At 57.8% G+C, this 12,014-nt stretch overlaps 2 protein-coding genes across 13 annotated transcripts in view; one reads left to right on the forward strand and one right to left on the reverse strand.

Moving 5' to 3' along the window:
• Positions 1-1,916: 1,916 nt before the first annotated feature.
• BEST2 (bestrophin 2) lies at positions 1,917-7,368 on the forward strand. 4 transcript variants are annotated; one of them, XM_040450029.1, is made up of 10 exons: positions 1,917-2,092; positions 2,870-3,117; positions 3,234-3,328; positions 4,063-4,296; positions 4,403-4,557; positions 5,141-5,218; positions 5,394-5,546; positions 5,641-5,721; positions 5,913-6,067; positions 6,548-7,368. In XM_040450029.1, the coding sequence occupies exons 2-10, from the start codon at positions 2,966-2,968 to the stop codon at positions 6,966-6,968; spliced, it is 1,524 nt and encodes a 507-aa protein (XP_040305963.1). In that variant the 5' UTR covers positions 1,917-2,092; positions 2,870-2,965; the 3' UTR covers positions 6,969-7,368. The 4 variants fall into 4 exon arrangements, with proteins under 4 accessions (XP_040305963.1, XP_040305964.1, XP_040305962.1 ...); XM_040450028.1 differs by lacking the exon at positions 1,917-2,092 and adding an exon at positions 2,103-2,557; XM_040450031.1 differs by lacking the exon at positions 1,917-2,092 and adding an exon at positions 3,469-3,511 and having other exon boundaries at positions 3,025-3,117.
• Positions 7,369-8,748: 1,380 nt separating this feature from the next.
• The window catches only part of HOOK2 (hook microtubule tethering protein 2), a 16,315-nt gene continuing 13,049 nt past the window's right edge, over positions 8,749-12,014 (reverse strand). For 5 of the 9 annotated variants that reach the window (XM_040450042.1, XM_040450041.1, XM_040450040.1 and 2 more), the window contains 5 exons: positions 9,980-10,062; positions 9,786-9,889; positions 9,461-9,571; positions 9,290-9,361; positions 8,749-9,206 (listed from right to left, as the gene is read on the reverse strand). In XM_040450042.1, coding sequence (XP_040305976.1) covers positions 9,057-9,206; positions 9,290-9,361; positions 9,461-9,571; positions 9,786-9,889; positions 9,980-10,062 — 520 coding nt within the window. In that variant the 3' untranslated portion in view covers positions 8,749-9,056. Of the gene's footprint in view, positions 9,207-9,289; positions 9,362-9,460; positions 9,572-9,785; positions 9,890-9,979; positions 10,063-11,052; positions 11,064-12,014 lie in introns of those variants that run through there. The other 4 variants (XM_040450045.1, XM_040450043.1, XM_040450039.1 and 1 more) reach the window with 3 other exon arrangements.

A 12,014-nucleotide genomic window follows, 5' to 3' on the forward strand; every position in this document is an offset into this window, starting at 1 on the left:
AGACGTGTCCCCCCTACACTATTCCACTGGGTGTGTGCAGGCAGGCGTGGACAGGTTCTGGTGGCCTTTGTAAACAAACACGGTGGTGCAGCCTGTGACAGAGACCCTGGGCTCCAAGTCAAACTGCCTGAGTTCAAATATCAGCCATGCCACGAACGAGCATGTGTCCTCTGAGCCTCAGTTTCCCTATCCGGATGTAGAAATACCAAAAGCACCAATTTCATAGTCCTGCTTGTAAGGACTCCATGAGACGAAGTAGGTAACGTCTTTGCAACAGCACCAGGCACGTAGCCGCCAGGGAGTGTTTGTTATTCTTTGCTGTTACAAGTATTAAGCATGTGAGCTAGCCTGGGCAACCTGCCCCGGATCCAGCGGGGGTCCAGCAGTCAGAAGTGTGTGGAGACACGTGTGAGCTGGGAGTGGGGGGATGAGCACAGGTTGGGGGCTAGCTGTAGTGTGGGTGAGGGTGCATCCTGGGAAGTGGGGGCCTCTGGTCAGGAACCAACCGTCAACTTGAAGCCCATACCTTCCCCAGGCCCTGAAGCTGGCAACACCACCCCCTCGCCCCCTTTTACAGGCTGTCCGGCAGCTGGATGGCAGAGATTTGGGTCTGAGGGTGACCAGCCCGGGCCAGTTCCTAATTACCTGGGGCAGGGCAGACATCTGCCAGTCTGGGAACACAGTGTCCCGGCTGGCAAGGCTTCAGGGCGGGGCTGCAGCGGGCCATCCGCACTCCTAGGGCACATGGTGAATTTGAGGGCCTTCAAGGGTGCCCCTCGGGGTAGGAACCCTTCCACGCTGGGCTACGAGTTTGATGTTGGGGATAAGGGCTATTTGTGTCAGGCTGGGAGTACCCCCTTCGTAGACGTCTGTGAAGGCGGAACATCTGTCTGCGTCTGTGCGACATTCGGGGACAAGGTTTTGCATCCCCAAGCTTGTGTGTTCATGGCAATACTGAGAGTATCTGAGACCTGGGGTGTGTGTATGGGTGGGGATGCTTACACAATACAGCGAGGGAGCACTGGGGAGAGAGTGTCCTATGCATTGATGTGCAAATGCAGATGAATTTCACGGCGGGGGTGGGGGGTGGGGTGGCGGGGAGGGGGTTATGGGCCTGACCCCAGCGAGATAGAAGGGTCTGTGGGACTGTTGGGGAGGGGTCTCTGTTGTATGGGTGTGTTTAGGACCCTGTTCTGACCCAGGACTATGTCCCACTATGTTGAGGGCAGGTGTTCCTGTATCTGGCATGTGAACACGGGTCTGTCTTGGCGCAGGAGAGACCGGGAATAAATGTGTGCTACCTCCTGTGTGTGTGTGATTGTGTGTTTGTGAAGGCATTGTGGGGTGTCTGCTTAGCGGTTGTGTGACCTTGCATGTGTCTTTGTTACATGGCGGGGGGCGGGGGGATCAGGAGGGAATGCAGGGTCCCAGGTCCCCGCCCATGTGCTCCTGAGTGGCTGTTTGGAGTACCATGTGGGTCCCCGAGAGCTGACAGCCAGCTGGGTTAGGGCCCATCTGCCTATATTTGAGTGTTGGGCACGGGTGTGGGCACGGGTGGAGCTAAGTGTCTTGCGTGACTTTGTAAGTCTTTGTGATAATGTGTACTGACAGCCCTCTGGCTTACCGTGGTCGTGGGAGGCTGTGTTAAACTAAACTCGGGTCTGAGTCTATGGTGTGTGTTTCTATATGCATCTTTGTGACGGTGTGTGATTACAAGTGACTGTGGGATGACACAGCCTCACTGAGCAGTGTGTGTGTGTCTCTTTCTGGAACTGGGAAGGAGACAGGCCCTGCCCCCTCCCCCAGCTTAGGTCCAAGATCCCTTGGACCTGCCAGTGACTGACTGGGAGAGAGACAGGGAGGAGCAAGGGAGGACAGGGCGGATTGCTCCCCCCTGCCCCAGGTCACAAACTGGCTCCGCTTCTCCAAACAAAGTTCTGAGGCTGCAGCCAAGGGGGGGCGGGCCAGGGAGGGGCTGCCCACGCCCACTCCCCAGCCCCCTCTCCCCAGGGTCTGGCCTCAGCCCCACCTAACGCTGAAGCCTTCCGCCCAGTCTGTCCCTGGCCCCGTTTGTCCCTGCACCCACCACCAGGTGAGAAGGGCGGAGGCCTGGGGGAGCAGAGGACCCTGAGGACAGATGGGTCTCCATTGGCCTCCTCGGGGTGGGGAGTTGAGAGCTCGGAAGGCTGGAGGGGCATGGACAGATGAAAGGTCAAGGTGGGTCCAGAAGAGGGGTGAAGGGGCAGAGCCAGGGCAATTAAGTGGGGAGTGGATAGGCTGGGGGAGCTGTGCAGGGGAGAGACCAGCCTGAGGCAGAGGGCCCAGGGGGACAGGACCTGGGGTCCTGCTGGAGGCTGGAGGATCGGGCTTCCAAGGGCTTCAAAAGGGAGTGCGAGTGTGGAAGATGGGCTGAGACCGGGGGCTGTAGAAGCGTGGAGAGGCGGCAGAGGTGGGACCTGAGGGAGGAGGTCCAGGCTACTGAAGAGCTGGAGTCCTAAGACTCTAGAAACCGAGGTGCCGGAGGCTCGGAGTGGGGAAGGCTGTAGACGGAGCTCAGGTAAGGGATACGGGATCGCACAGAGGGTTGCTGAGGCTGCGCGGTGGACCCAAGGGTCTTGGGGGTGGAGGATGGAGGGAGAGGGCCCCTGAGGAGTAGACGCAAGGCTCTGGGACCAGTGGTCCCGGGAAGAGAGTCTGCGAGAAGGGGCTTGGGGATGACTGAGGGCTAGGGCAGGTCTGAGCAGGCCTGGGAAGAGCCCAGAAACCTGGACAAGGGACGTAACCCTTGAGGGAGGAACAGGAGGCTGGGGTGCCTGTAAGAGGGGACGCCAAACTGAGCCAGCCGGCACCTCTCTGCCCCTGCCCGCAGCCCCCCGGCCCCCTCCTGGGGCCCCCGTTCCTCCGCCCACAGCCTGGGGTCGGGTCCGGCCCCCCCCTCCTCCCGCGCGACCGGCCTGGCGCCGCAATGACCGTCACGTACACAGCCCGCGTGGCGAACGCGCGCTTCGGCGGCTTCTCGAAGTTGTTGCTGCTGTGGCGCGGGAGCATCTACAAACTTCTGTGGCGCGAGCTGCTCTGTTTCCTCGGGCTCTACATGGCGCTGAGTGCCGCCTATCGGTGAGGTGGTCCTGGGGTGGGGGTGGGGGAGTGCCAGCCAGAGGGGACTAGGGAGGGGCCTTGGGTGGTCCCCGGAGGGAGGCTCGCCTGTGACCCCGTGCCCCCCTCCCTCGCAGCTTCGTGCTGACTGAAGAGCAGAAGCGCTACTTCGAGAAGCTCGTCATTTACTGTGACCAGTATGCCAGTCTCATCCCGGTCTCTTTCGTGCTGGGTGCGTTCGCTCCTGAGTTCCCCATTCCCCTAATACTGAGAAACCCATTCCCAAGCCTTTGGGAGACCCCCCCCTTCCTATTCCTCTGGGGCCCCCCTCTAACCCTTCAAACCTCCCCATTTCTGCATCTTTCATGCCAGGTGTGGCCCCAATTCCAGAGACCTTGGATGTCACCTGGTCACAGTAAGCCATTAGAGTTCCGTGTCACCCATAGGCTTATCCCTGGTCATCTCAGGGTCTCCCACCTGTGTCTGCATGAGACTACTAGTGGCTCCCTACATGTCCTGGGCCCTAGGGACCCCCCACACACACACACACACAGTGACCCCATATGACTCCATCCTCTCAACTCCAGCCTGGAGGACATTCCTCTGACAAGTCAGTAACTTAACGTGGTCCCAGCCTCCCGTTTTCAGGTCCCCATGCTCCCAACCAAGTGGCTCCCTGTGGCCAGAGCGACGACCTATGTGCCCCTGACAGAGGCATGTGTCCCCACCTCAATACTGAGATCCCAATCCCATGTCCCAGGTGACAATCAAGTGGCCGGGAGGACCCAGCCTGCTCCAGACCCTCTAAACTCAGGGCTTGACCCCCGAGTTCCCAACCCAGGTGGCCCCTCAAGGTCTGGTGATGAGCCTTCCTGGTGTCTCTGATGCAGACCCACTATCATCCCTCTTCCCACGACCCGGCTCGAGTATCCCCACTGAGCCCCCCCATTCCCGGCTGTCCCGCAGGTTTCTATGTGACGCTGGTGGTGCACCGCTGGTGGAACCAGTACCTATGCATGCCGCTGCCCGACGCGCTCATGTGCGTGGTGGCAGGCACAGTGCACGGCCGCGACGAGCGAGGCCGCCTCTACCGGCGCACGCTCATGCGCTACGCCGGGCTCTCAGCCGTGCTTATCCTGCGCTCGGTCAGCACCGCGGTCTTCAAGCGCTTCCCCACCATAGACCACGTGGTGGAGGCGGGTGAGGCTCCTGCCCGAAGCGGGGGCGGGGCGGGCCGGGGGCGGGGCCAGGACGGGAGGCGGGGCGAGTAACCCCGGACTTCCCCCCCCCCCCCCCCCCGCTTCAGGGTTTATGACCCGCGAGGAGCGCAAGAAGTTCGAGAACTTGAACTCGTCCTACAACAAGTACTGGGTGCCCTGCGTCTGGTTCTCCAACCTGGCTGCGCAGGCCCGGCGCGAGGGCCGCATCCGCGACAACAGCGCCCTTAAACTGCTGCTGGAGGTGGGCGGGCCGGGAGGTCACTCATAGAAACTTCCAGGGAAATTGTACCTCCCTGGAATTGTGTCAGATGCCGACCTGCCACGCACCACCCGTGAGGCAGATTCCCAATACCCTTACCAAGCAGCCCCCAGGTGCACACTTATCTCTAGGGGGCCGAATCCTAGGCACATAGTGCCCCCTACCCCAGATGTACCCTCACCACTAAATGTCTGTCCCTGGAGGGACGCCTGGGTGGCACAGTGGGTTAATCGTGGACTCGTGATTTCCGCTCAGGTCACGATCTCAGTTTGTGAGTCTGAGCCCCACGTCGGGCTCTGTGCTGAGAGCGTGGAGCCTGCTTGGCATTCTCTCTCTCCCCCCGCCCCTCCCCTGCTTGCACTCTCCGCCTCTCAAAATAAATAAACTTCAAGAAAGAAAAAAAGCCTCACAAAAAAGCTAAAAATTTAAATGTTCCCCCTGGAGACCTGAAGCCCCCACCCACATGCCACCAGGTAATCACTCACCTCCATCCCGAGTACCCACACCTGATCCCCAAGTGTGAGCTCACAATTCAGGCCCTCTCACGACTTGTATCTGCACCCAGGAGCTGACTGTGTTTCGGGGCAAGTGTGGGATGCTCTTTCACTACGACTGGATCAGCGTACCCCTTGTCTATACCCAGGTAACCCCACCGTGCCTCCGTTTAAATCTGGCATCAGAGGCCCTGACCCACTGGTCTCATGGCGAAACAGGACCAGCTAAGACCCCGTGTCAGTGATGTCCCACCCTAGTCCTGGTCTCTCCAAGCCCTCCTGAGACTGGGAGAACCCTGACCTGGTAACCCGCCCCGCCCCCAGGTGGTGACCATCGCTGTGTACAGCTACTTCCTGGCCTGCCTCATCGGTCGCCAGTTCCTGGACCCGGCTCAGGGCTACCAGGGTCACAACCTGGACCTGTGCGTCCCCATCTTCACCCTGCTACAGTTCTTCTTCTATGCCGGCTGGCTCAAGGTGGGGTGGGGTGGGGTGGCCCTGAGGGAGGGACTCCCAGGGTGGGACAGGCAGGGTTCTCAGGACTCTGCCTAGCTACCCCCTCCCCCTTCAGGTAGCCGAGCAGCTCATCAATCCTTTCGGTGAGGACGACGATGACTTTGAGACCAACTTTCTGATCGACCGCAACTTCCAGGTAAGACTCGGTTGCGTCCATCCCGAGTTCCCACAGGAACCTTGGCCCCACCCTCGCCAAGATTTACCCCGGCCCGGATCCTGAACCGGCATTCTTTCTTTGGTCACCACAGTCCTAACGCATCCTGGGGGCGGGGAGAGGGGTCCACCCGGAGGTGCCCGCGCTTTGCCCCCGCATGTCGGCGCCCACAGGTGTCAATGCTGGCCGTGGACGAGATGTACGACGACCTGGCCATGCTGGAGAAGGATTTGTACTGGGACGCAGCCGAGGCTCGAGCCCCCTATACTGCAGCCACCGCGTTCCTGCTGCAACAGCCCTCCTTCCAGGGCTCCACCTTTGATATCACGTGAGCCAGCTGGACGGGTGGGGGGCCTCTTGGAGGCGGGGCCTATGGCTCTGCGGGGAGGATCTGATCGAAGGGGCTCTGGGATGCCAGGACAGGGCTAAAGGCTAAGTTTGGAGATTCGGGGCTAAGACCTAAAGTCTGTGAGGACTAGGATGGGGGCAGGAGGCAGGGAATTGGGTCAAGGTCTGGGACCCCGCCACTAATTGGGGGCCGAGCTAAGGGCTAAGGTCTATGAGGACGGGACTGGCGGCCAGAGGCTGGGCCAGAGACGCGGCAGTCACAACTGAGGCTTTAAGACCTAAATTCGAGCTTAGCCAAAGCCAGAGGCTAAAACCAGGCGCTCTGGTACAGGGCCGAGGTCTTTTGGGGATAAGTGCGACGATAGGGGTGGGTGGAGGCAGGAAGAGCAGCGTGCCCGCGTCTCAGCTTTGTCAGTGCAGGAGAGGAGCGAGGTGGCAACGCTGATCCACTGTTCGACAGGCTGGCCAAAGAGGACATGCAGTTCCAAAGGCTGGACGGCGTGGACGCGCCGCTGGGCGAGGCGCATGGTGACTTTTTGCAGCGCCTCCTGCCGGTAGGTGCGGGCATGGCCGCAGGAGGCCTGCTGGGCCGGCGCCTGTCCTTGCTGCGCCGCAAGAACAGCTGCGTGTCGGAAACGTCCACGGCCGCCAGCTGCGCGTGCGCAGGCGCCCCCGACGGCGCGGCCCCGGAATGCGGTTGCGGGGACCCGCTGCTCGACACCGGCTTGCGGGAGCCGGAGTCGGAGGTCCCCCCTGGCCCGGAACTGCCCATCCCCGGGCCCGCCGAGCCCTTCACCACTGTGCCTATGCCGGCGCCCCGGGGACCGGCTCCACCCTGGCTGCCCAGCCCCATTGGCGAGGAGGAGGAGAGTCTAGCCTGAGATCCGCAGGCACTGGATCCCCAAGGACAGGGACACGAACCCCGACAGGGCACGCAGGCAGCAGTCTGGGTCTGGGTAAGCCACATGTGGACTCCACCTATCCGACTTTGACGGGTTCCCGCTTCCTGTGCGCCAGTCTTCACCTCTGACCCTAGGTTTTGGAATGCCTCGTGTGGGCCAGGCACTGGGCCAGCTTATTTGAACAGTTCATCCTTCCCCCCAGTTCTGCTTCCCTCCCTCCCCTGCCTGAGAGGCCTCGATCAGCCTGCCCTGCCTTTATTCTTTCCTTAAAATGGAGATGTGAGTGCCTACCTCATTGAGTTATGGGGATGAAATGAAATGATGGCTTCAAAGTGTTGGTGCATAATAGGTGCTCAATAAAATGTTAGTGGTTTTGACCGAACATTATTAGCCTGACTTTTCCTGCCAGGTATTAGGCTAAATGAGAGTTGAGAATTCTTCCAGATTCTTTGATCACCCCCTGCCCTCGAAATGCTCCCATCAGTGTCCATGCCTTTACTCATTCATTAATGTACCAGGCAGTCCTAAGACCACAGCCTTCTTGCCACTCCTGTTTTATGATTCCCCAGGCCACCTCTGCCCCAAGTCCCTGCATTCTTAGATATCCCTTCAGAGCCCAGGTCTTAATTCAGTCCTATGCTGATGACCCCTGAATTTAGAACTCCAGTCATGGGGCACCTGGGTGGCTCTATCGGTTGAGTGTCCAACTTCGGCTTAGACCAGGATCTCATGGTTCGAGAGTTTGAGCCCGGTATTGGGCTCTCTGCCGTCAGTGTGGAACCCACTTCTGATCCTGTGTTCCCCTCTCTCTCTCTCTCTGCCCCTTCCCCACTCATGCTCTCTCTTTCAAAAATAAACATTAAAAAAGAGCCCTCTTCAACTCTTTCTCTTACTCCCCCCACCCGTCAACCCAGCAGCAAATCCTATCAGCTCGGCCTTCCAACTGTATCCACAATCCAACCATTTCCCATTCTTCTAGGACCCCCTCCTTAGCCAGAGCCCCCAGTGTCACCCACCTACCCACCTGGACCACTGATCTCTCTGCCCTGGTCTCCCAGCTCTGGCCCTAACCCCCACCCCCCAGGCTGTTTCTTCCACAGCAGCCCGAGACCCTGTGAACACCTGAGTCACGTAATGTCCCTCCTTCCCTTAGACTCCTCCATGGCTCCCATCTCCCTTAGAATAAAAGCTAAAGTCCTCCCTGCCCTCACATCTTTTCCCTTTCCCTCATTCACTCCACACTGGCCTTCTCACCAAGCAAGGCCTCATCTCAGAGCCTCATGCATGTGTTGTTCCCTCTACCTGGGTCATTCTTTCCCAGATACCTACACGGCCCCTCTCTCACCTCCTTTAGGTCGCTACTTAAATTATCTCACTTCCTTGGTAAGGCCTCTTCTGTGGGACTTCTACTTAAAACCACCACCTCCCAAATCCACATCCTCCATCCCGTCACTTCTGTCTGCTGTATTTTTCTCTGCGGCACTCCTCACATCGAACTTTCCCTTCATCTATTTTGTTTATTGTCTGTCTCCCTTCATTAGAAATGACAGCTTCATAAGGCAGGGACTTTTGTCCGAAGCTTCCTGGAAAACTACCACACCTGCAGTTACACAGACACAAACATGACTCTCACCTCCCCGTGTGTACTATCCGTCACGCGTGCTTTAGGAAGAACACAAGCCAGGCCTTTCTAAAAGCAATGATTTGAGTCCCTGGCCCATCTTCTCTACCTCCCCTCAGTGCCCAGAGTCCGGCCAGGGCGGATTGAAAATGTTTATTATTTGTCTTCTCAAATATAAAATCACTCTCTCCCCTGGCATCTCATTAACCCCAGGTTGAAAATTAAGCATAAGAATCACATTGCTAAAAAGAACAGGCCTATCCCTGCCTCCTGCCCTATCCTGCACTCTTGCCCCGGCTGCGGGAACAAAGGGCAGAAATCATGACCTCCAGACTCTCAAGCAGCTGACTGAGGCCTTCCCGATGCTGGGCCTCGTGTGAGGTGAGGGGACCCAGGGGGGGCGCTGAGCCCTGACTGGCTGGGCAGGGGCAGGATCCTGAGGTCCGTCAGTGTTTGTCAGTGGAACGCATGTTCAGGGATGCTAGACGTCCCAGCGGGCCACGGCGAGTGTTGGTGGCCAGCCGCTGCTGTGCCAGAAATGACTGGGCATGGGCAGGTGCCCGCTCCTCCCCAGCTCGCTGCTGCAGAGCCATGCCCTGGAGGGAGGAAGGGGGCACGGTTGGGGTCGAGTGAGCCCACGGCACACCCTAGTACTCCGGCCGTGGGGACGGGCACTCACCATATTGTACCAGGCACTGATGAGCAGCTTTTCTTCCTGCTCCCGCTGGCTTCGACTCTTCTCAAAGTCCATCTGCCAAACAGGCAAGAGTCAAGGGCCCGGATATGCTGGGGTGGGGGTGGGGGGCGGGCGGGGTGGGCAGCGACAGCGAGAAGGGATGAGGACACCCACCTCCAGGTGTCGGATGCGGACGTCCCGCTCCCGGAGCTGCGTCCTCAGGGTGTGAAGTTCTGGGGGTGCCCCTCCGGGTGGCCGCTGTTTGGGTTCCAGGGTCTGTATGACCTAGGGGTCGGGGAAGACACAGCCAGGGTGACCTTGGCCTTTCAGGCCCCTGGATGTGTTGGGCCGTGTTCAGGGTGACGGCTCATGGCGGTGGTGCAGGAGTCTGTGATACGATGGGGTGTGACAAGGGCGGAAGTGGAGGGCACAGGGGTGCACGCTGGCGGGAGGCACGACAGCCTCGGCAGGAGGCCCACGGAGCACCCAGTGTCCTCACCGTGCGCGCCTTGTCCACGTAGCGGCGGTACCGCTCCTCCATGGCCCGCAGGTCCGCGTCCTTCTTCTGCAGGCTGTGCTGCAGCTCCTCGATACGCCGGGCTGCTGGGGGGGGGGGGGGGCGAGGTGACCCCTCAGCTCCCGGCCGAGCTTGGCACCCCCCCCCCACCCACGCAGCCGCTGAGGCCCACTCACTGCTGCTGTCAGCGGGGGGCTCCAGCTCCTCAATATACTCTCGCTTCCGCTGCAGCTCCAGATCTGCCTCATGCAGCTTCTGCCTGCGGATGGAGGAAGGGGAGCCACAGGCTGACCTCCGGGCCCCCTTCCCTCCTCCCACCGGTGGCCACAGCCTACCCAGCCGGCCAACACGCGCCTGCCCGGCTGCAGAGATCCCTCTGTGTGCCCCACGCCCCGAGCACAGAAGCCGCGTGCCCTGGTCCCACCATCTGCTCAGCCGCTGGAGTCACAACCTTCCCCACCCCCTAGTCCGGTGGCCCCTGGGCCAGCCCCGCCGTGTGTCCACTTCTCTCCGTGCCCCGGCCCGCCTACTGGCACGGGCACCATCACCCCTCACCGGCCTCTTCTACACTCAATCTCAATTCCTTTCTCCACCCAGCAGCCAGGGATCTTTCTAGCAGGCAAATGTCTTCCGACCAAAAGAAACGCCAGGTAAAAAAACTACAGTTCTGCTGCATGCCGCAAAAGCCGAAGGATCTGATAACGCCCCCTGCCAGTGAGATTATTATTATTATTATTATCGTGCACTGGATATGGAACATAGTAGAAAGACCTAATAGAGAAACCTGGGCTATGTCTCAGGTTACCAAGGCACGTGCCCTCTGAGCCACCATTTCCACTTTCGTGATAAATTCGCACACAAGCGAAATGAGGCGTGTGCAAGGTTTTACTCTGCTGCACTGTTGGCAATCGCAGATACCTAGGATGACTTAAACACGTGAGGCCCTTCGCAAAAAAAGGCTACAGGCCAGCCCTTCTGGATTGGAATTTTACAGGTGAATCAAGCCCTAATGTTTCCATATATCCATCCTCTGTAAGGAAATAACTTTTTCCGTGCTCCCGGTGGGCGCAGGCTACACTCCATCCTTGGTGGGACTGAGATGGGTCACACAAGTCATTTTCTGGAAGGCCCGATTTCCCCATGGACCCCCAGTTGGCAAAGGCAACAAAAACCGATTCATATGGCGACGTTCCCCAGCCGTCTTCTTAAGGAGGAGAAGCCAAGTGCAGACTAGCAGATAGCCCGTTACCTTTCACGTAACTAAGGAATCAGAATAAAAATGTATATTCATATTCATTTGCATGTGCTTAAAAAACTTTGTAAGGATTGTTGGAATAAACTAATATGAATGGGGGTGGGGTGGAAACTGAGTCAATGGGGGGACTAAGAGGTATAGCCCTTCTCTCTATATTGCTCAGTATATAGATCTCTATATATCTATTTTTAATAAAATTTATTTGTTTTGAGAGACAGAGAGCGAGCGAGCAAGCAGGATAGGGGCAGAGAGAGAGGGAGAGAGAATTCCAAGCAGGCTCTGCACTGTCAGTGCAAAGCCCGATGTAGGGCTCGAACTCATGAACTATGAGGTCGTGGCCTGAGCCAAAGTCAGATGCTTAACCAATTGAGCCACCCAGGCACCCTATATTTTGGTTTTTAAGGTATGAATGTAATAGCTACTTAAGGTAGTTTTTTTTTTTTTTTAAATTTTTCAAAGTTTATTTATTTATTTTGAGAGAGAGAGATGCAGAGAGAGAGGGAGAGAGAAAACCCCAAGCAGGCTCTGTGTTGTCAGTGGAGAGCCCAATGTGGGGCTTAATCTCATCATTGTGAGATCATGACCTGAGCCAAAACCGAGTTGGGTGCTTAACCAACTGGGCCATCCAGGCACCCCAAAATATTTTTTTATTAAAAATTTTTTTAATGTTTATTTAATTTTGACACAGAGCATGAGCAGGGGAGGAGCAGAGAGAGAGGGAGACACAGAGACACAGAACCTGAAGCAGGCTCCTGTCTCTGAGCTGTCAGCATAGAGCCGGACATGGGGCTCAAACTCATGAACTGTGAGATGATGACCTGAGCCTAAGTTGCATGTCTAATCCAATGAGCCACCCAGGCGCCCTACCCCAAAACGTTTTTTTTTTTTTTTTAATTTTTTTTTTCAACGTTTATTTATTTTTGGGACAGAGAGAGACAGAGCATGAACGGGGGGAG

This window comes from Herpailurus yagouaroundi, unplaced genomic scaffold, assembly GCF_014898765.1.
Source record: "Herpailurus yagouaroundi ecotype Mexico unplaced genomic scaffold, PumYag 200, whole genome shotgun sequence".
NCBI lineage: Eukaryota > Metazoa > Chordata > Mammalia > Carnivora > Felidae > Herpailurus > Herpailurus yagouaroundi.

Excerpts from the sequence above, each read along its gene's own strand:
- BEST2 (XM_040450029.1), top strand. The coding sequence starts at position 2,966 with ATGACCGTCACGTACACAGCCCGCGTGGCGAACGCGCGCTTCGGCGGC. Across the intron at positions 3,118-3,233 it reads GCGCTGAGTGCCGCCTATCG|CTTCGTGCTGACTGAAGAGC; the intron begins GTGAGGTGGTCC and ends CCTCCCTCGCAG. Across the intron at positions 6,068-6,547 it reads GGCTCCACCTTTGATATCAC|GCTGGCCAAAGAGGACATGC; the intron begins GTGAGCCAGCTG and ends ACTGTTCGACAG.